The sequence below is a fragment of the Antennarius striatus genome, chromosome 13 (genome assembly GCF_040054535.1).
Source record: "Antennarius striatus isolate MH-2024 chromosome 13, ASM4005453v1, whole genome shotgun sequence".
In the NCBI taxonomy this organism is placed as follows: domain Eukaryota; kingdom Metazoa; phylum Chordata; class Actinopteri; order Lophiiformes; family Antennariidae; genus Antennarius; species Antennarius striatus.
In genome coordinates this window covers 1,574,046-1,601,331 of record NC_090788.1, presented here as the reverse complement: position 1 = coordinate 1,601,331, position 27,286 = coordinate 1,574,046, and the positions used below count along the sequence as shown (strand labels likewise).

Sequence of the window (27,286 nt, the reverse complement as noted above, 5' to 3'; positions counted from 1 at the left end):
TACTTTGAAAAGCTCAGGATGTCGTTACTTTCCGGTCCGCTGGGCGGCGCTGTCGCCCGGCTTCCGCTGGTCGAAGCGGAAGTTAAAAAAAAAGAAAGAAGAAGAAAACACGTGTGAGTCTCACAGCGTGTGTTTTCTGCTGCACGATCCGGAGTCGATCAGACTACAGGTGGACGTATTGATCCGTTATTATCGATAAAAGATGACTAAGACGAAGAAGGCGAAGGTTTCCGCCGACGCGGAGGAGCCGGCGGCGGCGGCGGCGGACGGAACCGAGCGGTCCTACCACGAGCTGGTCGCTAACGTGAACCCGATCGCCCAGCCGCTAGCCTCCAAGAAACTCAGCAAGAAGCTCTACAAATGCGTCAAAAAAGGTAAGAAAGGGATAAATAATCGACCGGAAGCAGTTTTTTTTCTCCTCCTCACAGCTGTTTGTAATTTAAGGATCCGAATTTTCATTGTAAAAACTTGAGATTTTAAGTTCATCCGTGAGTCGTGAGAGTCCTACAGAAGTAGGAGGTCGAGAAACGAGCTTAGAAGAATCAGAGTGACCCCGGGTTTGATTCGGCTCACATTCTGTTGTGTGTTTTACAACAAGCAGAAGAGGATCACAGAATCAAGATTCAGTTGATGACTGGTGGTCACGTTTTCAACACCATGTGATCATCACTGATAAATCACTTCTATTCCACCTTAAATCACTGGGATTTCCGGTGGAAATCAACCAACAGCTGTCCTGGGTTCTGACCCAGATTCAAACAAACATGGATTATCATAGAGTGAGCATCTGTTTCCCAGTGAAGTATAAAATTGCAGAAGCCGTATCCTCTTCCTCCTGGACTGGCACAATCTGATGGCATCAGGATTTGGATAATTAATCCTTAATGCGCCTTTTCACGGCCCCCGTTCTTTTATTTCAGCTGCTAAAGTGAAGAACATCCGCAGAGGAGTGAAAGAAGTGCAGAAGTTCATCAACAAAGGAGAGAAAGGGTGAGTTTTATTTTGTAGGGCCAGTCCGTCACACGATGATGTCACGCTAGAGGTCTGACTGTTCTGATTGGTCTCTGCAGGATCGTGGTGTTAGCCGGCGACACGCTGCCCATCGACGTCTACTGCCACCTCCCAATCATGTGTGAGGACAGGAGCCTACCGTACGCCTACATTCCATCCAAACTGGTGAGTCTGCTGGGAGGCGTTCCTCGATGAAACAGGAAGTTACTGTTACCATAACGACACTCAAAGCTTGTTGGATTTTGAGATTTCCGTGTTTGTTTTGTGATTTTTACATTTTTCTCGTTCGGTTTCAGGATCTGGGTTCGTCCGCTGGCTCCAAGAGGCCGACCTGCGTCATTCTGGTCAAACCCCATCAGGACTATCAGGAAGCCTACGACGAATGTTTGGAGGAAGTGTCCTGCCTGCCCAAACCTCTCTGAAACACCAGCCAATCAGGGAGCAGCTCTGAGGCCTTCACCAATCAGAGACACGCGTTAAAGGAGCAGTCCATCATTTTAGATTTTTAGCTGAACGTTTGCAGGTTGTAAGGCGTCAGAAATCTTTAGCTTATGTTGGATTGTTTGATTTTTTTTCACCAAATCTCTGTTTTAAAGAATTTTGGTGGTTCATTTGTTGAATATTTTTGGTGTATTTGTTTCACTATTTTACATAAAAAGAATTGTCACCTGATGTTGTATTTTGTATGATTTAAATATCCTTTACTTAAGTCTTTACCTTTTAAATGTGAGTACTGTGAAGTTGTCTGTAGCCACACGGGGGCGGTGTCGCACCAGTGGTTTAAACTTAAGAACCTCAACAAATTAGTTGATTAAGATTAAAGATACCTTTACTAGTCCACCATAGGAGAAATTATTTTGTTCAAGATAGTTAAAAGTTAAAGTGATGTTTGTCTGGAAACACTAAAAACCCTCACATTTTACACTTCCTGTAAAAATATTTATGCCAAGCTGTATATTCCTGGTGTCTTTTGATCCGTATTCAGATTGTGATCTGCTCAAAACGTCACCAGAGTGAGATCTCATCTCTTCGTACTGCTCTTTGGTGTTAATTACTGCATTTTTCTACATACGAGTTAGACATGCTAGTTTTTGAGGATCTTTGTCAGATGTCGGTACCAATTAGTCGAGCGGAGTTCGTCTCTCGGTGCTGATTGTTGATTGGCTGCTGCGGAGGCTTGATGAAGACGTCCCATCTGCTGATTGGCTGCAGCGGTGTCTTGTGCCCCTTTGACTTCCGGGATCCTCTGGAGGGGCGAGTAGTGTTTTAACACTAAATACCAGTGAAGTAAAGTTCACTAGTACTGTACTTGAAAGATAAAGACTTTTTTATTTAAAAAAAATTAGCACTGTACGTGAAAGATGACAGTTTTAATTTGATCCGCGTTTTTAAACCTCAGTTTATGGTTGAACTATTTATACCACATCTGTGAAATGAGACGAGGTGGCCGAGTGGTTAAGGCGATGGACTGCTAATCCATTGTGCTCTGCACGCGTGGGTTCGAATCCCATCCTCGTCGTCTGGTCCTTTTGGGCCGGCAGTGGCTCTGATGTCTTCACGGGATGAATGGTTCCATTCCCGCCAGCCCCCCTCGGAGTGGGAGCCGGCAGCGTTGGTTAAATCAAAGCTCCCACAGGTTGTAAAGGGACAGTGTTTTGCTCAGGTGCACCTCGGCAGTGCTCAGGTGCAGAATTGACGTTCCGAACTTTTTAGGCACACACCGGACTTTCACCGCACACCCTCCATTCCAGTCGGACTGAGTTACTGCCGCTGCGTTAAATAAAAGAAAAATGAACTCCCCGTCGGGGAATCGAACCCCGGTCTTCCGCGTGACAGGCGGAGATACTGTCCACTATACTAACGAGGAAGTGCGTACCAAAAGATCAATTAAGATATATTTAATAGTAGCAAAACTGATTTTGAGTGTCGGAAAAATTGAGATTAAAATTGTGTATGTCGAGTATTTAACATCTGAAATATCAGAAACCGTTTGAAAAGTTTACTTCAAAATTAAAAAAAAAAATTAGTTCAGTACAAATCTGTTGCTTCTTTGTCTCACCGACAGAGGGCAGCATTGTCTTTTCATTTGTGAATGTGACGTCAAAAGTTTCTTGAAATAAATATTTGAGGAGCAAATACCGACAGAAGCGACAAGAGATTCCTTTTCCAAACACCTGAGAATCTTACAGTGGCAGGGTTGTGTTGCCTACGAATAATTTCCTTACCTTGTGTTAAAAATATCTTTCTTTCTTATGATTGGATTCAATCTATTGTCCACTGACGGTCGTGTTAATTTTAATAATGTATTAAACACATTATTTAGTGTTAACAGAAGATGTCCACTCTAGTCCTGCTCCAAAACACGACGTGTGCCAGCAGGAGTTTTGATATTTCAGCAGGAGCTTTGACATTTCTGGAGGAGCTGTGGTATTTCAGGAGGTGCCAGCAGGTTCATTTCAGGGAATGGACACACCGATGTCTCCTGCAAGTCCAAATTCACGTCCATGTTGTTTTATTCCTTTTAGAACAAGGCAGGATACAAACTGGAACTCAGTTCTTTAAAAACTGCGGCCAAATTCATGGTTGGCCAGGCTAATCCTCCCTACAAGCCGTGACGTCACAGGTTCTAATTTCATAACCATCAATATGGTTCCGCTCTGGAACCGGTCCACCGTTTTATCTCCTCTTAAAAGTGGCTCACAAGTCGGAACTGGCTCAGAACCAGGCCTGGATCCGCTCCGGTGGAGACAAAAACTCGGGAACCTCCGCACAACCCCGGCGGACGCTTCTCCTTCTCACCACCAGGGGGCAGCAGTGTTGTTGTTGTTTTTTGTTATTGGCTGAGCGTGTCACGTGACGCCCTGCGGCGCTCTCCGCTGTGCACCTGCAGAGAGCGACGGGGGAGGAGGAGGAGGAGGAGGAGGAGGAGCGGAGTTTGGATGCTTCGAGCTGGGGAGGCTACTTCCCACACGGATCCAGCACAACTTCTCCGAGCAAGTTTCAGTGAGGAAGACGAGGAATAACCGGAATAAGAATGGGGGTCTCGGTCATCCTGTGCGGTGTTCTTCTGAGCCTGTTTGGCGGTAAGTTCTCCCGCGAACCAGCGCGAGCTACTTTGGGGAAATATTTCCTCTGACGTGTTAGTCGTCGCGAGCCTCGTTAGCCGCCGGGTCCCCTGGAGACACGTCGCCGATCAACTTACAAATGCTAATTCTTCACGTTTCCACGTCTTTTTTAGTTGTTGTTGTTGTTTTTTAACCTCGCATTATTACAAATAATGGGATTAATATTAACTCATCGTGGTTACCAGTCTAACGTCTGATCCCGCTTCAAAGATATTCCCCAACAGGGAGCAACAACTCGGGTCCAAGGTCAGTCCAGTTAGCTAGCTGTCCGGGTCCGCTCGGTTCAGTGACGTCACCAGTTAACCTACAACCAGTTTGTCTGACTGGGATGGAAACAGACATGAAATCAAAAGTTTGCTCACCTCTCTAACACCCGTTTATGTTAGTTAAACATCAAAGAAGTTGAAGTGATTAGCTGAGCTGTTCATTCCGTAACGTGCAGCTCTCCATGAAGTTTGTGTTGATACTGTGGATGTTGATGTAAACCCGTCTTCTGGGGTCGATCAGTAGCTGTTCTGTTTCTGTTGGTGAAGGACTTCAGTCGTCTGATGGTTTAAATCCCAAAATCTTGAAAATCTTGATCCTCTTTTTTTTTTTTTTTAACCTGTTGGATGTAAAGACTTCAAAGCCCTTTCTTTGTTTTGTCTGCCATCTGCCAAGACCCCCCCCACCCCCCCACCCCCCACCAGACTGTAATCTCAAACCAGCACATTTAATTTAACCACATGTGTACCTGTTGTCATCTTTGTTTATCTTGGTTATCTAATGCCAAGACCCCCTTGGTGGTCATATTTCAGTCCTGGGGGGCTTTAGTTTGTGGTTTAATTCAAACCTTCGTTGCTTGTGCCAAATGCGAGTGAATGATTTAAATACAGACAGCATTATTCATTTGGTTGTGACTTCCATAATGCTGATGTCAGTCATAAATCAGATGGCAGGTTTTAATTCGTGGGGCACTTAAAGATGTAAAAATAAAAGGTTTTCGATTACATTTAAAAATTTATGGTTGATTCTAAAGGCTGACTGTTTTTTGAATGCATTAAAAGGGATTTATAATGCTGGATTACCTGTGTTGTTCTGTTAATTCCAAATTTTTATGTTTGGGTGTGGCTGTTTCATGCCCTGGTATTTACACTGAAACCAGCAGATCACTCCTCCCTCTCCAGTGTGAAGCGTTTACCGGATCGTCATCTGGCCTCGGCCTCATTTCTGTGACGTGGTGGCAGATATTGTAATTTTTTTCAGTGAATTTGACAGGAGGTGGCCGAGCCGTGGCCAGGCGTGGCCCATGACATTCCAGTATATGTTGATTTGTGAGAAAGCGTGTGCGATGAAGAAGAAGAGCATTGTTTAAAATAATCCAGCACATCGGCCTGTAAAAAGCTTTAATGTGTGGTTTGCACAGTGCGTTGTTCAGTTTTCTTTTGTGTTCAGATCCACGTTGTGTCCACTAGTTTGGCCTCATTACCATCTTAATTGCATCACGGCCTCATCATTTGGGCAGCGTTCCACTTCAGCAGACAAGAACAGTGTCTGCCAGACTCACAGCATTCCATTACCATGGCTTAGAAATACACAATTGTGTACAAACCCTCTCTGAAATGGTAAAATAACAAGTTGAGCTCATTCTGCTTCATTTCTTTTGCTCTATTTGTCCACAATTTACAAAGTAAAATATAAAATGTTGAAATTTTGGACAATGTTGAAGATTTAGAATCCATTAAAGTGCAGTTAGTTTTCATCTAGCCTGGACTTTATGGTTAAATTTGGAATTTTCTGTAACAATTACTGTGAAGGGGGTGACTTGGTTCAACAGTGAAGCCACAGACTTTGAACAGGCGCAGAACACCGTTACCTGATAAGCCTACAACCCAAGGCCCTGGCCAGGAACTGGTTGCTTGGTTACCTTTTTAAAACAGACACTCAGATCCAGAGAGTGCACTGGTGCTGGTATGGGTGCTCTGGTTTCTCTGGAAAGCTACCCTCCCCCCTTTTCTTTCACGGTTTATCAAGTCCTCTTTTAAAGCAGAAAACAGATGTAGCTTGTGCGAGCGTGTTGATGATGTGGTTTCATCACCCGCTGCGGTACGACGGCTTCGAGCCTGCGTTGCGATAAGGACCTGTGGCCACAACCCAGAAGGCTGTGTGGCGACGGCGGTGTATGAAACACCATCTAAGTGATGGTTATTGGTCCCAGTTGTGGGTCCAGGTCAGATTTACTGAACCCAGAGGTCTGACGCCGCCTCTCGCCTCCTGTTGACTCAAACATGTTGCAGAGAGTTTCACCTCCAAACAAGCATCTGTCCACTTTATTCAGCCATACGACCTTGGAAAGTAAGCAGCGACACATGGCGTTGGATTACACTCGTGAGACGCTGATTTGTCCTCCACGGTCAGATGAGGGGGACAGCCGAGCATGAATATTCACACTCCGGAATGGAAATATTTTAGCATTCCGGAACAGTCCAAGCCCTGTTCCAACTCTTCTTCACCTGTACGGCGGCTTGAAGCGCCGATCCAAGTCTTTAACTCGCCACATTAACTGTCTCTCCTCTCATTTCCTCCCCCCATTTCCACATCTGAATTACTGAACGTACAAATTGCTGCCTGATGGAGAATCCGTGAACAAGATTAATAGCGCTGCTTATTTCTCTGTCCTCTTAGTGACTGCGCTGCTGCTCTGTATTCAGTGCTCACTCCTTTCTCACAGGTATGAGGGAAAACAGCCTCTTCAGTTGCTGCCAAGGCATTTCTGTGGGAAGATATATTAGCGAGATTATGTGGAATCCTTTTTCATGAAGTCAATATAAAACAGACGGTTTGCGTGCCTTCTAAATTCAGTAGCACTCTGGCTACAGTCTTGACCTCCAGGGGTATGCAGATTCAGGCTTATATCGGTCTGTGGCAGTTTGGTCTTAATGATACTCAACTCATGTCTCTTCATAAAGGTCACACCTAAGTGTGAACGGGGGAGCGGGCATCATGATCCATTTGACACACTCCATTCTGTTCCCACTTTTTTTTTTCTAAACCAGACCAGCATCAAAATATTGTGTTTAAACCTGTGCGAGCCGCTTTCACATCGACATTCCTATCGGCATCATCAAACATTACCCACTTCCATTAACGCGTAAAAGCTGACACTGATTTATAGTTTGGAGTTGAGGGTGTACCTCACATCTGAAACTCCCAACCTTCATGGAGCAGGGATTACACTTGGGGGGGAAAAGCACTTCATCTGACGTCCTCGTAACCTATCAGTTAAAATAAGGTCAGAGCTCCGCTGATTTTCCTCGCTCTCTCGAGTCCATCGCTCATCATCACCGCGTTGCACTGCTATGGCGATAAACACCCCCAAAGCACATTCATCACTTAGCCACTTGATGCCAACTCCGCTGTGCCCACAATGCCCTCTGCTCTTAACGGGGGATAATGGCGCTGTGTGACGAATGAGCTGTTTGGTGCAGTGATAATGAGGATATTCACATACTTTAGTATCTCTAGAGAAACATTCATCTGTAGGATTTAATTTTAAAATGTTGGAAAACTATTTTTTTTTAAATTTGCAGGTTTCCAGGGTAACATTCCAGATGGTGAATGTCTCCTCATGTGTTTTGCTTCTTCACCAAAAGGGAATCACGCATTTAGACTGAATAATATTACCAAATATCCCAGGAGCCGTCTTAAGGTCTCTAAAGCAATACTTTTGGTTTTATCCTTTCCTGGACTTGACATGTTTTTCCACACTTAATGCTTCTGTGTTCCTGCTTTTTTTTGCATAATGTTTGCATCCCATCTAAGAGACTAATGGATGCAAAATGCTAACAGCTGCTAAATAAAACAATATGTATTTGAGGGTAATGGTCACTTCATTTGGTTTCTATCTTAGCCATCTTAGCTTAATGGTCGTCAGGATGCTGCTGCTACAGGTGCTGGTGTTCAATCTGTGGTTGTGTTGCCTTAAAGAATTATGCTAAATAGTGAGTTACACAACATGAAATCTATTTCTCATGTAGAACTAATTTATTCTGGCAATAAGTCATTGGTTGCCGGTTGTGACTCCCAGTGTCGGGTTATTTTGGAGATAAACATTGTGTATTGTCTTGTTCCTGTCACATTATTATCAGCTAATGTCCAGGCATTGTCTTACAGAGAGCTGAGTTGTGATAAGATGATTATATTTTGTCCTCCAGCGGTAAGCCCTTCGCTCTCGCCGCTAAGAACATTAGAGTTAATTGTGTGTCTAATCTTGAAAAATATTACGGCTGGGAAAGTAAGGGGCGAAGCAGAAGGTGGGATGAATTTAGGAAGGACAAGCAGGGTGCGGGGGGGTGAAGCAGCTGTTGAAGGAGCCATTTTTAGCACCTCTGTCTCATTGAAAAACATTACACATTGTCAGTACGGTGAAAAAGGCAAATAAGCCTCTGCATTGTTTCAGCAACACTTGATTTTGCACCCCCCGGTGCAGACATTCATGTCGATTTTTGTCTATACTCATTTTAAATATTTAGTTATGCTAATAACTCCGAGGATTATTCGGAAAAATAACTATTGCTGAGCTCAAATCCTAGTCTGAACAGGTTTTCTAGGGAAAACTGGGTATTGCTGCTTTTATTATTGATTTTATATCTATAAAATATCTATGAAGTCAGATCTTGTGATGCAGTCAGAATCTTATGAAGGAGCCCAGAACATTTGATTTCTTGTCCTATTTGTTGCCTCAAAATCAAGCTGTCACCGATTCTTTAGGATTTGGTTTAAAGTCTAAATATTAAAGGTAGACTTTAAAGCTACTCAAACTGCTTCAGGAGCTGTTTCATCAGTTAACATCTGTGTGTTAACCTCATCTTTCAACATGCTGTAGATGGTTTTGTAGGTGTGGGGAGATGATGGCAGACGCACATGCGGAAGCATCTACTCCATGTGCGAGCTGTAGTTTTTTTTGCAGCGCATCTCTAATCTCCTTTGGGAATATGAAAGCAAGAAAACACTTTGTTTCATGAAAGAGCATTACATGAGATTAGATTGGATGAAACCTTTCCCCATGAGGTAATCAGGTCATTGCACCAAAGGAGGAAAGAAAAAATCAACACCTCAGATCTTACATGTTCATACCCATCTTCTCTATATAACACTCCTGTTTTATTTCAGTCATGATTTGAGGTTTTCTAACGTTTTCCTTTTTTAAACGATTATTTAAAGCTCTTTACTCGTCGTACTGTCCCAGAAGTCGTCACTCCTGGTTTGGACGTCAGAATTATAGGTATGATGACCGCGACATCTGCTACATGTGGGTATAGAAAAGGCCAACGCTTGAAGCAAGGTCAGCAATTCACAACAGACATTTAATTACTATAGTGCATCTCCCTGCCATGTGAGGGAGATCTGCATCTGGCCCACTGGCTGTCCAAAGAGATGAGATTGAACTGAAAATAGCTCTGTGACTGGCCGCTTTATGACGGTCACAATGCGCAACTGTAATCACAAGTACTGCTGTTGTAATAAGCACACACACACACACACACACACACACACACACACACACACACACACACACACACAGACACACATGCATGGACACACAGGCTGCAGTTGATTCTGGTAAGTTCTTTAGGTACCAGCTGTTAAGTGTTTTAATGGGCGTTTATGTATAATTCATTAGCACATTTCCAGTCACACCAGAAACCAGTAGGGGAACATCAGCTCTGCATTTAAACCCGCTGTGATGAGATGTATATATGAGCACAGGGATGATTTAACAGTGACAGCCAGAGCCGTAACATCCATTTAGAGCTGGAGTCGTTCATTATGAGCGGTGGACGCGTAAAGCACCCGCATTTTATCTCCTGCTAAGTACGTGATGTGTGTTAGCTTAGCTTCAGGTGTGTGTTGCACCTGTTTGTACAGTACAGTCGTGTATCGCAGTGACTTTCCTTGAGACGATACCCTCAGATGTTTATAGGTAGTGTTTGGCTGCCTGTCTGGATTTACTGAAGGGTGTGAAGTCTTTAGATGTCAGCTGAGCCGACAGGAAGCTGCTTTATGTGGCAGGTTTCCAGTAAAAGCGCCTCTTCTGAACACTCAGCAGTCCTTGCAGAATTTTCACGGGAACTCCAATTATCAGTAAATTCTGTATTTTGTGACTTTTTTTAAAAAATAATGCAAAGGAAACTTCAAACGTGGGTGTGGATCGAAACCACGACGTTGGTCGAACCTTTACTTACGTTTATCATCGCCATCGGCAGCACCTTTTAAGAGGCAAACTTCCAATCTGGAAATCAGAGAAATAAAGAGCCGTTTTGGCTGCACTGGATTCAGACTCCCTCAGTAAACACGCGTGGATTGTAAAAGCATCTCAGTTTAATCTCATTGATGTCAGCCTCAACGTTCACGGCTTCCTGTTTTTACACTGTAGGAGAGCTACATGTTATCCACACATGCACTGTTACCATGGCGACGCAAAGGTAGCTGTTGTCACCAAATCCAACCGGGAATGGAATCTTAAGGATCACAGTTTTAATGACTCGATTGTTTCTCACTTAACTGTCACCGAAAGAATATTACAAATCAGCCGCCGTTGGTAATAAGCTTCAAGTCGTGTTTTTGATCATATTGAGAAAAAGTGTGTGTGTGCGTTAGCGTTTAACTTGAGCAGTGGGACTTCATGTATTAAAAAATAATTGCTGCTTCCCAGAAGCAATTTCATGCTCTGGGGTCCAGTTTAATGTGTGTATAACATATAATATCGATGTACACTGTGGTTAATGTTTACTGATGGTGTTTGTGGCGAGCTTGTGGTGATAGACTCTCTCAGGTCCTTTACTGATGCTAATTGGCGCAGCAAGACAATCAGGATGAAAAAATAGGAACTTTTTCAGTGGCGGCTCCCAGAATCTTGAATCCCCTTTGAATTGAAGTTGTGCTTGTTGATTTATCTCATTGCTTTTCTTTCTCTTTCATTTCTGTGCTTTCATGCACAGTTGAAAACAATAACATGGGGAATAAATACCAGTAAACTATGACTAAAGCTGGAGGACGGTTGGCTGAACTAGTGCAGTGTGGTTATTTTTAACATCCCCTATCGCATCTCGTCTTTTAGCGTGGTGTGTAGTCTAGATGGTGGTTTTATGTCCAGGCAGAGGAGCTGGAGGCACAAATAAACTCGCTGGTCCTGGTTAAGTTCTAACAACAAATGACAGTCTTCGCCTACAGCTTCCAACACTCAGGTGTGTTTACTTCACTCGCCTTCAATCCAGCCCTGGAACATCAAGAACATTTCTGTGCCTGTGCAGAGAGAGAGGAACGAGTTATCTGTTAATGGCAACCTTATCTTGATGTCCTGCCAGTGCCCCCCCCCCCCCAATACAGAGGACAGGAAGGGACCGTCTGTGTTGTTACGCTCTCACAAAGACCTCATTCTGCCCAGTCAGGAGTGCTTTGGACCGGATGAGAGGGTTGGGATAAATGCTATAAAGGCACTTAGATGTCGCTGCTGTTGTTATAAAGCACCCTCTTGATGCTTACGATGGAGATAAGATTTGTTTTCTAGCTGTAACTTTTACGCACACTCCATCTTCAACGCTTATAAGTTTTCATTCTTTTTCATCGAGGTCAGCGTGGATTTTAACCAGTGGTTATTTGAAATTGTGGTCAGATTCAAAAAATGCTCCTCTCTCCACTGGAACAAGGGAGGGAACCAGGAATTCATGGGGAGGTGTTTGTGTTTGAATCGTAGATATTTAATACGTCTCTGAAAGGCTGGGCACACCTCAAACCTTTTAAAGTTCTGGCAGTCGGCCATACTCGTCTTTATCGACCCATGTGTGTTCAACTAATGCGTATTTTGTGTGTGTTTATGACTGGATTGCCCACCTAGGCTTTTTTTAAAGTTAAATTGGTGCAGATCCTCCTCCGTTGGCTGGATCAACATGTCGGAGAGCATCTGATGGTATGAGGAAGTAGTTTTCTGGCTGATTTTAATGTTTGTTCCCACAGCCTGCAAATATTTAAGCGGACGTGTTGGTGTGAAACATTCAGCCCACCTTCCTTCCACCAAGCCTGTGAAATTGCTGAGCCCTGGAAATTCCAGAAATGTGAGATTGTTCTGTCCTCCCGAGGAGTTGGAGTTGATAAAACTCCTTAATGATGTTGAAATTAAAAGCAGACTTGTTAGGCGCTCCAGAAAGGGCTTTTAATCCCTCCTTTTGCTCAGTGTTTCAAGGGAGCGTTCCACTGAGATATTCATGCTCTGTTGCTCTAAGCTGACTTCTTCTTGTGTGTTCACCTCTCTGAGGTAATTAAGGACAGCCGTGAGAAACCTTTGTTTCCACAAACCCACAGGGTTGGCCCGCCTTCTGCTTTTCAGACCAGTTTGTGTGTTCTCCAAAAAGAACGTAGAGTAATATCTGTCCCGACTACAACGCGTCCCGTTCCGCCATGAAAACCACTCAGAGTACATCAACAGTCTGAATGAAGTGGCTGCACTTGTGTCTCGCTGTTTGATCAGCGATGCTGCCTCCTGATCACAGTTGGCATTGTGCCCCGGGGCCCGGACAAAGACTGGGGTCGGGAGCTGGGAGGGTGGGGGCGCCGACAGGGGTCTGGTCTGTATCAGACACTTTATTTGTTTTGGGGGATGGGGGTTGGGATAGTCAGCGCTATGGCTGCCTCCCCCTCAGTGTTAAAGAACCTCCTGTGTCAGGAGAGAGAGAGAGATGCCCCACGACTGCGCCCCACCGAGACATTTGGTTTTCATTTGTCGGTGAACGGATTTCAGCTGAAGACTGAAAATGCATTCCTTTAATATTTCTTTCAACGGCCTGACACTGTCTTCATATATAGTGCAAGAAAAATCTGTAAAAATAAGAGAGAGAAAATTAGACGATGGTATTTTGACTTTCACTGCCAAACCCAACACATTCAAATGCATTTTATTAGCAGTCTGTGATCAACGCGCCTCTGATCCTTTGTGCAAATGAAGTCAAATATTTTTCCCCACCGGGACGTTCTGACGCGTCAGCTTGAGCGAAAGCAGGCCTGACGTGTTAGAAAAGATGGTTTAAACGAAATAATTAAGCTCATTAAGATGCAATCTCATCCTGACGGGATGATGTCATCGGTGTAGACGTAGATTCGTGGCTGCCGTCCATCACCGTGTTTTCAATTAGTCCGTACGCTTTCCACCGTGACGCTGTGGCTGATGATTGATTTAAATCACGCCGCCCTCTGCCCCCCCCCCACTAATCATAGTTTGAGATGCAGATGCAACCAAATATCTCCTTCACACCATTTCCCCAAGTCCTACTAACTGCTTTCACGTGTTCGCTAATTGCTTACAGGGAATATTTTCTTCCCCGCAGAATGAGGACAAGGCCTCAGTGTTTCTCTGAAGCGCCTCACATGCAGTCTCGTCTGCTTCATCCCTGTTTTAATTTCCTCCTCACGTGACCGCGGCGGCGTGTTTGCAGTTGTTAGGTGAGGCGGTTATCAGCAGGCTGTCAGCATCCTGCTCCTTCAGCTGGTGTTAGAGCGCAGCCCGTTCCCATACTGTCACCATTTCACTGTCCTTGAGCTTTTTGTTTGCTAATGTGTGTGTGTTTTTTCAGAGGGGGGGGGGGGTTCTTATCAGACTCTAGATAAATTTGTCTCCTCGCAGTGGTGAGGCAGTAAGTAATATAAGTTTGTGTTGTTCGTATGGCTTGTGTCAGGATTTAAAGCAAATCACGCTGGTGCAAATTCACCGTCCCGCTTCTTGTCCAACCTCTAATGTGTTCTATAAATAAGAAGTGCAGATCCCAAGGACACGACGCGAAGAGATGATGAAGACCTCTTTGATTAACCGACCATTAAAGAACAAGCCAATGTTTAGTTCGTCTTTGCTATCACCTTTCCGCTCTCCATCCATCCTTCTGATGGTTTATTTCCTCACCTGATCACGGCTGATCAGTTTTATCACGTCAGATATGGAACAATTAATTCCTCCCATCAGCAGCAATAATTAATTTTACTTCTAGTATTTTCCACACTATAAGGTGTACTGGATTATAAGGCACACTGTTGTTTTTTTTAGAAAATTAAAGGCTTTTAGGTGCGTCTTATAGTGCGGAAAATGCTGTATATATAAGAATATAAAGCTAATAAATAGCCGGGGCTTTTATATATGAACTGAATAAACCTGGACGGTTGCTGTTGATGTAGGCGGACGGATGCAGCTAACGTTTGCAGGATATTATTCCCCTTAGGCTCGTCTGAAAGCTGTCAAATACCGAGGCAGACGAGTCAAGTGCCCGCCATCCGTCACCCCTCTTCATCATTTAATGTTCAATTATGTCAAAACAGCCTTTAGGTCATCGGCACAGAGAATCAATGGCAGCTCTGTGTTACAACACAATCAGCTTGGTCCAGCCGTCCTGGGGCTCTGTGACGGTAAATAAACCAGGACCCCCCACCCCCACCCCTTCTGCCCACGATGCTCTAAAGTGAATAATTCCAGCGAGGCGTTCAGAGCTTTTCTTTTTGTTATGACATTTCCCATTCCGTGCCTGAAATAATGTTCTCCAGCGCGGTCACAGGGGATTCACTCCGCTGCTTAAGATGGTAAAAAATAAAAAAAGACTGTAATGTTTAATTTGGTAGTTCCAGAGCCCCCCCCCCCCCCCCAGACGGCAGTCGCTCTGTAATGAATCACTAATGTTTATCCCACCACTATTACTCATTATCATCCAGAAAAGTAATCAACACTATTCAAAGGCTTTGTCACTTTATCTTACCTTGTCTTTTTCAGTTTTTTCAGAGAACACTAAAAACAGGGAATTTGTTTTTTGATGAGAAATATGTAGATTCTCGCCTCTATTCCTCACACACATGCAAATGTCCTCCTTTTTTTTTTTTTTTGTAAATTCTAATGATGTAGAGATAAATCAGGGTGTTCGCTGCTGCCGAGACACCGATCGGATCAAACGGAGGTGAAACCGCATCGAGGAAATGCAGCCCTTAAAGAAGATAAATGGATCGCGGGCGCCGGCTCCGACCTTTCACCTCACTGAGCTTTTTCTTGTTTATGCGTTGTGAGCCTGAAATAGTATTGTCTTTATCTCCCCTTCCATGGTAAGACTTTACTTTTCAGTCGTCGCTCTCAATGCTCTTTAAGGTCAAAGGGTAAAAAAGAAGCTTATCAACTCCTATGCCCCCCCCAGCCCAAGCGCTGATGCTCCTTAGCATAGCTAGCGCAAAGGTGAGGAGAGGTTAGTGTCGCCCGGTCACAGACGAATGGCTGCTCATCGAAGCTACGTATAACGCAACACACTCTGATGTGTAACCGTGACAACAAGTGTTATCCATGCTTAGATATTCAGGTACTTGTGAAACCCTAAAAAAGCAAAAGATGACTTGATATTTCATCTTCTTATTCAAAAATGAAATGTAGTCACGGACAGTTTCATTTTGTCTTGACATTTTCAAACTCCCAACTGTAGATGTTGAAATCAAACACAATAATCTGTAATCTGGAGTTACAAACCTGTCAACCTCCACAGAACTATTTGGAGTAATGTTAACTTTCCTTTTCAGAACTCCTACCCCCCCCCCCCTCTCTCATATACCGTCGCTTAACTGCCACTGCAACCTCCTCCCAGGGATTGGTTGCCAGGAGACGGGATTCATTCCCCATTGTATGCTGACAAAGGTGGAGGGGGCGGATGGTGGGGTTACAATCAGCAGGACCTGAGAGAATTGGAAGCCTGGTGTCGGCGACTGACACTCCACAGTCGGGGGCGCTTTAGGGAGGAGGATGATGGGCGGGGGACAATCGACTCCGGGGAAGGGGGGGTGGGGGGGAGGGTTGAATGAAACACCCAGAATTCCTCTTGTTCAGCTCCAGTCTCCCAGTAACCACACTGGGATGTGCTGTGTCAGATACCAGTAAAGACTGACGGTCACCCCCCCCCCCCACGTAAGCCAGTGATTATGTGGAGCGTGGTTTCTGCCACTGCAGACTTTGAGCTCAGTAAAATCGTTTTTGCTCCAGGGTTCACGTCGTATTTACGGTTTGTTGATGGCTGCTGGTTACTGATTAACTCCACGGCCCCGCATTAGTCTATCCAGGAGTTAGACGGACCGCTTCAAGCGGCTGTCATCTGAAATTCCACGTAACAGTTTAGCTAACGGCATCTTTCTAAACCGAGCCGACCCTAAGCTAAAAACACAAAAATGCGTCTAAACTCCAAGCGATGTGGGATTTTAGGTCCGTATCTTTTCCTGCCTCCTAGTCGCAGATTTTCCCGCCCAACCAAAATGTATCTGGTTGTTATTTCCAGTAGCCAGATTAAATACTTGAAAATTGCTAATAGACACGTTATGTTTAATTTCTCGTGACGCGTCACATGAGCCACCAGACGGACGGGTTTAAAAGCAAACCGACAGAAGCCGTGATGTCTCACTTTCTCGATGAGAGGAAGGAGCCTCTGGTGAAGTTGGGACGAAACAAACAAACGTGTCATAGATTTCACAAAAACATCAGATCAGAACCGGTCGGTCTGACGAACCCTTTCAGCCCAAACCTTTCTTCTGTTATGCAGTTTCCTCTCCTCTCTAAGCAACGTTTGAAAAACGCCCCCGGGTTCTTTAAGCGCCTGATGAATTGACACAGCTTTTCGTCACGCAGATGCCTCGCTGCCTTCCGCTTTGACAGTGACAGACACACATCTCAGTCCTCTCCGTATTGCCGCCCATTTGTCTTCCTTCTTGCCGAAGGCTTCGGATCGTTCCCATCGAGGACATCTGTCAAAATCTGCGGGCTGAGACGACCAGCTGCAGCTCCGGCAGACGGGGGGGAATCAAACGATACGGAGCGCTGGCAGGCGCCAAGCTTCAACAGTCGTGGGTGTGACTGTCAGTCTGAGGTCTGAGGCCGAAAACGGAGCTGATGGACCTCAACCTGTAGCTCACCCCGAACCGGCTGGGAACATCCTCCATTCAGCATCCCCATCAGTCCATACTTCATATCCTAAACTGTCACCTTGACTCCATTCATACCGGGTGCGTTGGGTGCTGAGCGCCCTTCCTGACAAATTAATAAAACAAGGGTGGCGGTTCGCTTGAAGAAAGAAAGGGATTGATATCCTTTCTTTGTCTTTCCTTCCATGCTTTTCTCTGTAAGGAAAGCTTGTAGGTAGAAGAAGTATTTCTGAGACGAGAGTTGTGAGCGTTTACCATCATCAGGTTGGGCTCCTGCCTGGCCGACCGTCACCAGCTCCATCTGTCAGCGCTGACGCGCTTCAGCGACATTCAGATGTAGAGAAAACGTTTTTCACGTTTCAGACGGAGTCAAGTTTCTGTCAATCTTGGCAAAAAATATCCGTTGTGAATTGTTTGTTGTCATTTGCGCGATGTGATAAGTGTTAAACATCGATAGGGATTTTTAGCAGCAGCAAACTGTGGGGGTTAGGGGGGGTTCCCCCCTTATTAAAGCTGCCCCCCCCCCACAAACTGACAGGAAGGTGGCAGGCTGTCAGAGCGATTGTAACGTGTCGAGGCAGCGTGTGACAACTCCATTCTCTACGGACTGTGTTCTTCGCCGCGGCTTAAATCTCTGATTGAATTGAGAATCTCGAACTGGTTGATGTCACCAGGAAACGATGTTTATTCGTTTCTAAGAATAAACACTTAAGCGTCTGCTCCAGTTGGGTGAAGGGCTCCGGTTCTTCCTCATTATCTCCGTTCCTTCAGCCGAGCCGTCTTCTGCTTTATTAGACCGCTTCCTTTTGAAACCATGTGATTTATATTATGTATATTTTAAGACCAGACAAAATGCTGTCATATTTATTCTATGACTGAAGACTTTTTTAAAAAAAAAACAATTTATCACTGAAGGGACGCCTTGTGAATTTACAATGTGGGGTTTTCCGTAAATTATTAATGACATGGTGTTTACTCTTATGTCAGTTATGCAAATAACCAAAAACTATCCTGTTTTGATGGATTCTTTGAATACGAAATGCTAGTTCCTATGATATAATATCAGCAGCTCCAAAAATATATCTATGTATAGAAATTATAACAGCCAGAAGTTTTCCACTTGTGTTGTCGCAATGAAAAGTTGGGGCCAGTTGTCAGAGTTCAGCTGGACGAAGGGGCGAAGCTCACGGAGACGGGTGGAGACAGGAGGAGACGGGAGGAGTTTAATATTCATAAAACAAGAGCGAACGGAGGACGGGTCTGGAAGAGAAGCAACAAGAGGAGCGCAGGAGAAAGCGCCTGCTGCTGGGAGTCAGGGAATGTAGCTCTGATAGAAACCCTCCCACGCCGTGACTGATGGAACAACTATGTGCTAGCTGACGCTAAAGAAGCTACGTCTGAACCACTGTAAGAGAAATGTAGCTCGACTAACTGAAGCAGTTTAGAAAGACAAGTGTGACGGTGTTGGATTGGGTGTCCGGGGCAGATGAGACATGGGGGGGTACTTGATGACTCCCCCATCCCACTGTGATGATATTTCCTGGTGTGTGATGACTGATAGTGTTTTCTTTTTCAGAACAGTTAGCGCTGATTTACTCTGTGTGAACAAACTGTTGTGAATTATAAATGTACATAAAACCATTAAATGCTGTTAAAATATAAATGTACAAATATAATATAAATGTACATAAAACCATTAAAATAAAGGCTGTTTCATCTAAAAGTCTGACAGTTGAACACCTTCTGATCGCTCCATTTCTAAAGCATCGCCTTTTAATTAACAGTCTAGTTATTTTGTTTTTGACTTTTTACTGATATTAAAAATCAATTTGTAAATTTAGAGAATTTCCCCTCTGGGGATCAATAAAGTTTGAATTATTATTATTATTATTAAATTCAGTTACCTGTACTTACTTAACCTTCCTTTCATAATCCTAAATGCTTCCCAGAATGTAGAAAACAAGAAGAACGAGTTCAGGGAAAGATGGCGAGCGGAAGGAAGTGAAGTTATGTCTGAAACTTAAGACCTTCGTCTGCTAGTTGAACTTGGCTGCTGTTGAAAACATGTCAACAAACCGCAGCGGTAGAACTTTGGCGTTGACTCTCGTCTCGTGTGCGTCTTTGTAGGTTTGGCCCCCGGCCTGGAGATCACGTCCACGGGGCCGGCGTCCATCGAGAAAGCCAGCGGTCAGAGCGCTAAGATGGACTGCCAGTTCAGTCTGGCCTCCGAAGACACCGGACCGCTGGACGTCGAGTGGAGCCGGATATCTTCTGACAGCCGGAGCGAGGACCAAGTGGTACGTGAACCTGTTCGCCACAAACAGGCCGACCCCCCCACCCTTCACCCCCACCCCCCTTGGGTTCTCCCTGCTCAAATACAACATTTAAATCACGCGGCAGAAGACAAATATAACCCAGGATGCTTTTATTTCTACGTTGTGTTTGTCCTGACAGATGCACAGCGGGGGGTGAGGGGGTGTCTCTTCATCCTAGCCAGTGCTTTCCTTTCCAGCATGGCCCTCAGCCATTGGAAAGAGTAGACTCCAGCTCTCCAACCCTTCCTGGGGGGTTTAACTGGCAGAGGGAGGATGGTTTTAGTGCTGCTACAGTCACAGTCCCCGTTCCTGTTAGCTTTAGCTTCTCATGATAAACTGGTCCTATTTTTTGGGGGCTTCCTGGTCATCCCTCCCCACCCCCCACCAGCTTAGGTATTCCAATGCCTCCTCTTTGTTTTCTCAGAATCTTTTATTTCAGCGTCCTGGCTTTATTGTTTATTATTAATATATCAATGCTGTGATGAAATATTAACATCAGTGCTTTTTAAATGTACCGAACACTGAACTCACCGTGTTTCCCTCATGGTCTTGTTCTTCTTTTCTGAATGCAGCTTCAGAAACACATCAGATGTTCCCTGATTGTGTCTGAAGCTGAGGTCCGTCCACACAGCCGCTGTTTCCAAACCTTTTTGTAAGAATCTAAAGCAGCCAGACGTCTCCCTCTGAACGTATTTGTTCTCCTTGACCGATCAGATTTTTCTGGCTCTTTACACACAAGGTCGCGTTGGACTAGCCTTCAGCCATTATGAAGTCATACTCTGAGCAAACACTCCATAATGAGCTGCTTGTTCATTCAGACGTCCTGCTTCCATACGTGTGACAGTAAACTGGCAGATCTATTCTATTCTGTGTTGTGTTTGCTTTAAATGAAGCCACTCAGAATATCTGGTGGGGACGACATCCTCCTTTATCTCACGTAAGAACGCTGAAGCATCGCTAACGTTCCTTTGTTAGGAATAATACCGGATTAGCTGAAAGGTTAGGGTCAGATAGATCCCAGTATTTTCTTCTCCACCTTGAAGGAAAAATGAGTCATAAAAGCTGAACCTGAGAGGCGAACAGGAATAAATCCACGTCCGCTTTTGTCCTTCGGTCTTTGTTTGCCGACGGTATCGCGGCAGGAATCTGTGCGTGTTGACAGTATTGAGGGATTTGGACGTGAAGCCTTGACATGCGTTTGTTTAAACTTTCCCAGCTTGTTTGTTTGACGTGCTGCTGATGATTATTTGATTCCCCGGTCGCCGTGGCGATGAAGGACACTTAATCCCATTTCCAGGTGGTGATTCTGCTTTAACCTTGCGATGAGCCGCTCCTGTGGAGGCGGGCGGCGTTTAGTGTGTACAGGTGTTGCATCCTGATGCTTTGCCTGTCAAATGTTCCTCCTCCTTCCCCGCTAGAGTCACATGATGCCTCATTCTACTCATACGGGTAGATTTACACCAGGTTAGAAAGAAGGACTGTGATTGGACCAGTGGATCTTCTGTTCTGTTCCCCAGGTGGGGACAAGTGTGACCTGTTCGCCGCTCTCCTGTCCTCTCCAGGGCATCATTCACCCTTTTTTATTTCCATTCCTCCGGCTCTTTAATGTGATTTTTCATTTTTCCTGATCCTCAAGGTTATTGTGGTGTTCAGGTTTTTTTTCCGCTCGCGTGTGTTCGGAGAGCCGTTGTCTGGCTGAGCTCACGGCAATTTAATTTCCTCTCCTCCTCGGTCTCGTCTCCCATATTGATGTTATTACTGCTGATGTTGTGATCCCCCCGGTGAAGTGAGAAGGTAGAGCTTTTCCCCTCCCCAGAGATCCAGGAGGAATTTTAACCGCGTTACGGCTTCATGTGGCTAATCAGTACAAGATGAATGCGGCGCCCGCAGCGAACGCACTCCCGGCCATCAGAACCTCCTCCTCCGCTGATGGGCCCATTATTCCTCCTCTCCTGCACGTCAAAGTCTTCTCCTCTCTCCTCCTCTTCGCTCAAGGGTATTCCTGCACATATGCCCATTGTTGATGGTGGCACAGAAAAGCCTGTTGATGACCGTCTCCATGGAAATGTAGAATACTCTGGTCTGCATGAAAGAGAACGGAGGCTCCGTTCATTGTTTGCTTTTCTTTTCCTTTTTTCTCCTCCGTCTCCCCGTGAGGTTTCTCTCCTTGGCTCCACCTGGTCTGTATTTCTCGCCATTTCCCTCGCCGCTTTCAAGAGGCAGTGTGTGTGCATGGGGGGGGGGGTGTAGAAGAGGTAGAGGAAAATGGAGGCCGTCGCTCATTGTTGACACAGCAGGTGTTGATTTGGCTCCACAGTCGCTCTGGATGGTTCCGCCTTAACTCTCTCAGTGCGACATTTCTACGGTGACGCGAAACTAAGTTTGTTTTCTGCATTTCCTGTTTTCTCAGGCGTTAACAAACAAACTGCTTCCGTCTGCTCACCCAGGTGATCTTCTACTCGGGCGACAGGGCCTACGACGACTACTACCTGCCCATGAAGGGCCGCGTCCACTTCAACTCTGCCGACCCGAAGAACGGCGACGCCTCCATCATCCTGTCCGGGCTGCAGGCGTCCGACTCGGGCACCTACCAGTGCAAAGTGAAGAAAGCCCCCGGCATCAAAAGCAGGAAGATGCTGCTGATGGTCATGAGTGAGTGGAACCAACCTCCACACACACGTTCTGCCAAAGCAAACCCCCCCAACACCCCTCCCCAGTACCCTGAGTCTACCTGTATCACGAGTCAGAGCTAACAGAAGGAGAAAGGAGCGCTCCTCGGACACGGGAGTCCAACGCAGCTGTTTTTTATTGTACTTGGTGACACATCGGTGCTGTAGAAGTCATGATTCACTCCCTAGGCAAACACACACACACACACACACACACACGTACACACACACACACACACACACACACACACACACACAGTGGCCTCGCTGATTGGTGAACTGACTGAACGATGTCGAAAGCGGATCGCCTCCCGAAACTCTCCTGGTATTTGCATCCCTGACAAACGATCCACCTGCGCCGCGTCAGTCAGTGTAGTGCTAGAAGCTGCGTTATTGTTCTGCTGTCGCCGCCCACCCCCCCCCCACCCCCCCACATCAGAGCCGCTTGTTGTTCCCAAAGATGGGGCGGGTTTATGAAAATGGCCGCGGTTCCTGTCGAGATGACGTCGTGTTTACAGGAGCGAACGAGCCTCACCGACCGGCTGGACCGGAAAGACGAGAGCTGTGGCGAAACAAACTCACTCAGTTCTCTGTTCACAGACACCAGATAGCGATCATTAACTATGGAGGGGGGGTGGGGGGGTTGACCCAACAACCACAGCGACTAACCCGACCAGAAACCAGATGAATCATGAATACCAGAGCTTCTGCTTCCAACAGTTTCACATTCCTCATGACTTTTTCTAGTGATTCCTGTTCGGGCAGCAGCCTGTACCTATTGTGTGTGTGTGTGTGTGAGTGTGTGTGTGTGTGTGTGTGTGTGTGTGTGTGTGTGTGTGTGTGTGTGTGTGTGTGTGTGTGTGTGTGAGTGTGTGTGTGTGAGTGTGTGTGTGTGTGTGTGTGTGTGTGTGTGTGTGTGTGTGTGTGTGTGTGTGTGAGAGTGATAGCTGGAGGCCACAGCAGCTGTGAGCCTGCTAGCGCTTCACCCCGAGCGGGGCAGCAAGGAAACGTTGACAAGAAGAGGCGAGGACATCCTGCCTGCTCTGCGTTTTACCTGTGTCCGTGTGTGTGTGTGTGTGTGTGCACGCGTGTGTGTGTGTGTGTGTGTGCACGCGTGTGTGTGTGTGTGCACGCGTGTGTGTGTGTGTGTGTGTGCACGCGTGTGTGTGTGTGCACGCGTGTGTGTGTGTGTGCACGCGTGTGCATCGACGACTAATTCGCTTCGATTTCTCCGCTCGGTGCTGCTGGATCTTGTTAAGGAAGCTGCCAAACTGGGGGGGGTTAGGCGAGCTGTCGCTGCGCTGCACGTGGCGCACAGGTAGCGAACATGTGGCGCCGGCGTCCCGTGATCGCTTCTCTCCCAGGGAGGGGGTCGCAAGATGTTGAGGTTAACAGGAGGAGAGTCGCCACCAGCTGTTCGCCCCCGCCTGTCGGCTGTTTCCCAGCTCCACACCTGTACCCTCTGTCACCCCCCCCCATCTCGTCCCAGATCGCAGATCCAAAGGTCGTCAGCCGGCGTCTTTCCGTCTGATGTTTCAGCCGTCCCTCGTCGGTTTACCCGTCATCTCCCCGCGCCCCCCCAGCCCCCGTCACCTTCTCGTTTGACCTCATCTTTCAAACATAAATCTGCTCGTCATGCGGTGGCGGGGCTGATGGGAGGAGTCGCGTCGTGCCCCCCCCCAGACCCGCCGGGTCGACTTTCACCTTTAAAATTGGCGTTCAAAATGTCATTTCTGCCTGACATTTACTGTGAATGTGTGTGTGTGTGGGGGGGGGGGGCAGCCTCGACCTCCATCACTCGCCACCTTAGACTTTTACTCCCCATCTCACCCCCCCCCCCACTCCATGTGTTTATTCCATCAGTGATGTCAGCCAGACGTTAATCCTTACGGTGACGACCGCTAACCCCCCCCCCCCCCCCCCGCCTGACACCTTGTGGATCTGAAGTGCCCCAACTCCAGGATTTAGTCGCTACTGAACCCGTTATTAACACACTGTGATGTCAGCTCTCTGTCGGGGGTGTGCCCCCCCCCGTCTGGCCGAGCGCTCTTAATTTGAAGCTGTTTGTTTTTGAAGCTCTCATCTCCTGCCAACTCCCCCTGACTGACTGAGGAAAAGCTTTGAGTTGTGTCGTTCATTAACCCTGAAGGTGACCTGCATGTGTGTCCACCCCCCCCCAACCCCCCCTTTAATGACAGCTTCCTCAGAAAAGAGTAAATTGACTAAAAACACACAAATCTCCCCACAACCCGACAGGCTGAAACCCGACGGAGGCTGACCGCGTCGTTCCACGCTAACGCCCCCCCCCCCCGATTGTGTTTGCTGTTTTTCACCTCCCTCCGTCTCCCCCTTTCCTCTCCGCAGCGAAGCCATCCAAACCCCGATGCTACGCCGAGGGCCCCTCGCAGGAGGGCAAAGACATCGTGCTGCGCTGCGTCTCCAGCGAGGGCACCAGCCCCATGCAGTACAGCTGGCAGAAGACGGGCGGGGGCTCGCTGCTGCTGCCCGCCTCCTCCGTGATGGGTAAGCGCTCGCTTCCCGCTAGCCTCCAGCGACGCATGGCTCCGTCTGTTTCACTGACGCGTTCTCTCTGCAGATCCTGTGGCCGGAACCGTCACCGTGAGGAACGCGTCCGCCAGCGCGTCCGGAACCTACCGCTGCTCCGTGTCCAACCGGGTGGGGTCTGAGGAGTGTGTGCTCCAGCTCAACGTGACGCCGCGTGAGTAGCGCTCCTAGCGCTCCTAGCGCTCCTAGCTAACACCAGCGTTCCAGTTCCATAATGACCCCAAAATGACCCCTGAAGCTACGCTACATGTGGAGGGTATCATTAGCTTAAACCGTCGGAGGATCTGTTAGCGACTGAGCGGGATTAGATGAGGAAAGCTGCTCTTATTTATTTCTAAGACTCTACATTAACCCCCCCCCCCACTCTGTGTCCTCCAGCCCCCAACACCGCGGGCATCATCGCTGGTTCCATCATCGCCGTGCTGCTGATCCTCATCATCATCGCCATCATCCTGTTCTGCTGCTGCCGCGCCCGTCACAGGAAGAAGTACGAGAAGGAGATCTGCAACGAGATCAGGTACCGACACCCCCCACACCCCCCCGACCTCCTCGACCCCGCCCCAGATAACATGGGGTCGGTTGATGGGGCCCGACACACGCGCCGCGTTACGTAACTCTGAAAGCGTGCATGGGATGATTATTAGTCTCAGCTGCCTTTGGTCATCACACACACACACACGCACGCACGCACGCACGCGCGCGCACGCACACACACACACACACACACACACACACACACACACACACACACACACACACACACACACACACACACACACACACACACACAAACCACGAAACGTTTTTTCTCCATCAGCGTTTTTCGTCTCTTGTTCTCTTGTTTTGTTTTTTTTACCCCCCCCTCAAATAAACAGCTGTGGTAATCAGTTTGAAAGCTTTGTTTGCTTGTGTCGTGTCTGCTGCTGCTGCTGCCCCCCCCCTCACCCCATCACCCCCACCCTCCACCATCCAGCGCTCCATCCGGCCCCGCGGCCTCCTGGCTGAAGCCGGGGGCTTAGCATCGCCCCGCCGCCGACCGAATCTGTCCAAAAATCACAAAATGACGCCGCTCCCCCCCAGCACAAAGAGGATTAGAACGCCGGTTGCGTCTCGCATTCACAGACGCACTCAGTCGCCGTAGCGACGGACTAAACAAGCCCCACCCCCCCCAGGCTCAGTCTGACTGAGCATTTAACTGGATTATTGCTGCTTATTAGTTGTTAATGTGGCGGCGGGGGGAGCAGGGAGCGCGTCCAGCGCTCCGGGCGACGACGCGCATGACGTGGCTGAACCATCCCGACCCGTCACACCCACGATTTTCCACCTCTTTTACCGAATCGGACGGCGTTTTCCTCTCCAAACGACTCGTTGAGACGTGGACGCCCGCGAGGCGTCTCGTTCTAGACCTGCTTCGTCTCAACTTCCTGTTTGAAACCTGTGTGTGTTTCTGTTTCCTGTCAGGGAGGACGTCCCGCCCCCGAAGAGCCGCGTCTCCACGGCGCGCAGCTTCACCGTGGGCAGCCAGCGCTCCTCCCTCGGCTCCATGTCGCCCTCCAACCTGCACGAGTACGCGCTCAAGCCCCAGTACGACAAGATCCCCATGTCGGAGGAGGACGACAGGCCCCCCAGCCACGCCCCCCTGCCCCCGCCCACCGCCGTCAAGATGGGCGGGCCCAACCTCAGCCGGATGGGGGCCATCCCCGTCATGATACCCGCTCAGAACAGGGACGGCTCCATCGTCTAGCCTGTCCCGTCCCAGCGAGGGGTGGTGGGGTGGGGGGTGGGGGGTTTTGTGGGGCAAGAGGAGGAGGATGAAGATGAACCCAGACTCTCAGCTCTTCGTCCTGTTCAGGGGGGAGTGGCCTCTGATGAAGACGTGACTCTGCTGCGGCGCCGGATCACAACAGAACACCAGAACTTTCTATCAAACACTTTACGAAGAAAAGAACAGAAACTTTATCGAGTTTAAATCGTAGGAACCGAACGGTCGTCGTGTGGATTAGAGTGTACAGAATTAATGCATGTCTTTTTTCTAACGTTCAAACCGGGTTCGAGGTCCCTGATTGGCCAGCTGTATATGTGCATGTCTGTATAGACCTGTAGTTTTATGTGTGTGTGTGTGTGTGTGTGTGTGTGTGTGTGTGTGTGTGTGTGTGTGTGTGTGTGTGTGTGTGTGTGTGTGTGTGGAAGGAGTCGTGTGATTTAACCCTTCGTAACGATTTGATTTAATCCACTCTGTGACTCGTTTTTAATTAGTCCTCAGATCGACTTGAGAATCGATTTGGGTCAGCTGTGTTCTGTTGAATTGTTTGATGTCCGGTCTGGGTTTTGGCATGGGGGTGTGGGGGTTAATGGAGGGGGGGGGGTCCAGGCCTCTATTGCCCTGTGATTGGTGAGATTATTTCTCCTCCACTGAGTTTCTCGGGACAGAAGGCGTCAAGCGGACCGGCAGGGTTCACTGAGCAATCAGCTGTGATGGTGTTTGACTGTTAACAGCCCCTCCCTCTGTCCTCGACCACCAGGACAGCCCACCCCCCCATAAACACGCCAGATGATCATCTGTAACGTCCGTGTCCGTGTGCTAATCGTCACGTGAAGAAACCTCCGTGGCTTCTGGACGCCAGGAGTCTTAAAATATTTCACGTCT

General features: G+C 47.3%; 2 protein-coding genes and 2 non-coding genes across 4 annotated transcripts; 3 read left to right on the top strand and 1 right to left on the bottom strand.

Annotated features, from left to right (window-relative positions):
• The first annotated feature begins 27 nt into the window (after positions 1 to 27).
• nhp2 (NHP2 ribonucleoprotein homolog (yeast)) lies at positions 28 to 1,710 on the top strand. The gene is made up of 4 exons (XM_068330580.1): positions 28 to 374; positions 921 to 990; positions 1,071 to 1,176; positions 1,308 to 1,710. Exons 1-4 carry the CDS (start codon positions 203 to 205, stop codon positions 1,431 to 1,433), a joined length of 474 nt encoding a protein of 157 aa, XP_068186681.1. The 5' UTR covers positions 28 to 202; the 3' UTR covers positions 1,434 to 1,710.
• Positions 1,711 to 2,448: 738 nt separating this feature from the next.
• Positions 2,449 to 2,530, top strand: trnas-gcu (transfer RNA serine (anticodon GCU)). Its single transcript has one exon. It is a non-coding gene; the product is annotated as a tRNA-Ser (tRNA).
• A 276-nt stretch (positions 2,531 to 2,806) lies between these two features.
• Positions 2,807 to 2,878, bottom strand: trnad-guc (transfer RNA aspartic acid (anticodon GUC)). Its single transcript has one exon. It is a non-coding gene; the product is annotated as a tRNA-Asp (tRNA).
• A 1,036-nt stretch (positions 2,879 to 3,914) lies between these two features.
• Positions 3,915 to 26,400, top strand: cxadr (CXADR Ig-like cell adhesion molecule). Its single transcript, XM_068332024.1, has 7 exons — positions 3,915 to 4,094; positions 19,218 to 19,387; positions 21,853 to 22,057; positions 24,439 to 24,597; positions 24,671 to 24,793; positions 25,018 to 25,156; positions 26,101 to 26,400. The coding sequence occupies exons 1-7, from the start codon at positions 4,046 to 4,048 to the stop codon at positions 26,381 to 26,383; spliced, it is 1,128 nt and encodes a 375-aa protein (XP_068188125.1). The 5' UTR covers positions 3,915 to 4,045; the 3' UTR covers positions 26,384 to 26,400.
• Positions 26,401 to 27,286: the final 886 nt, after the last annotated feature.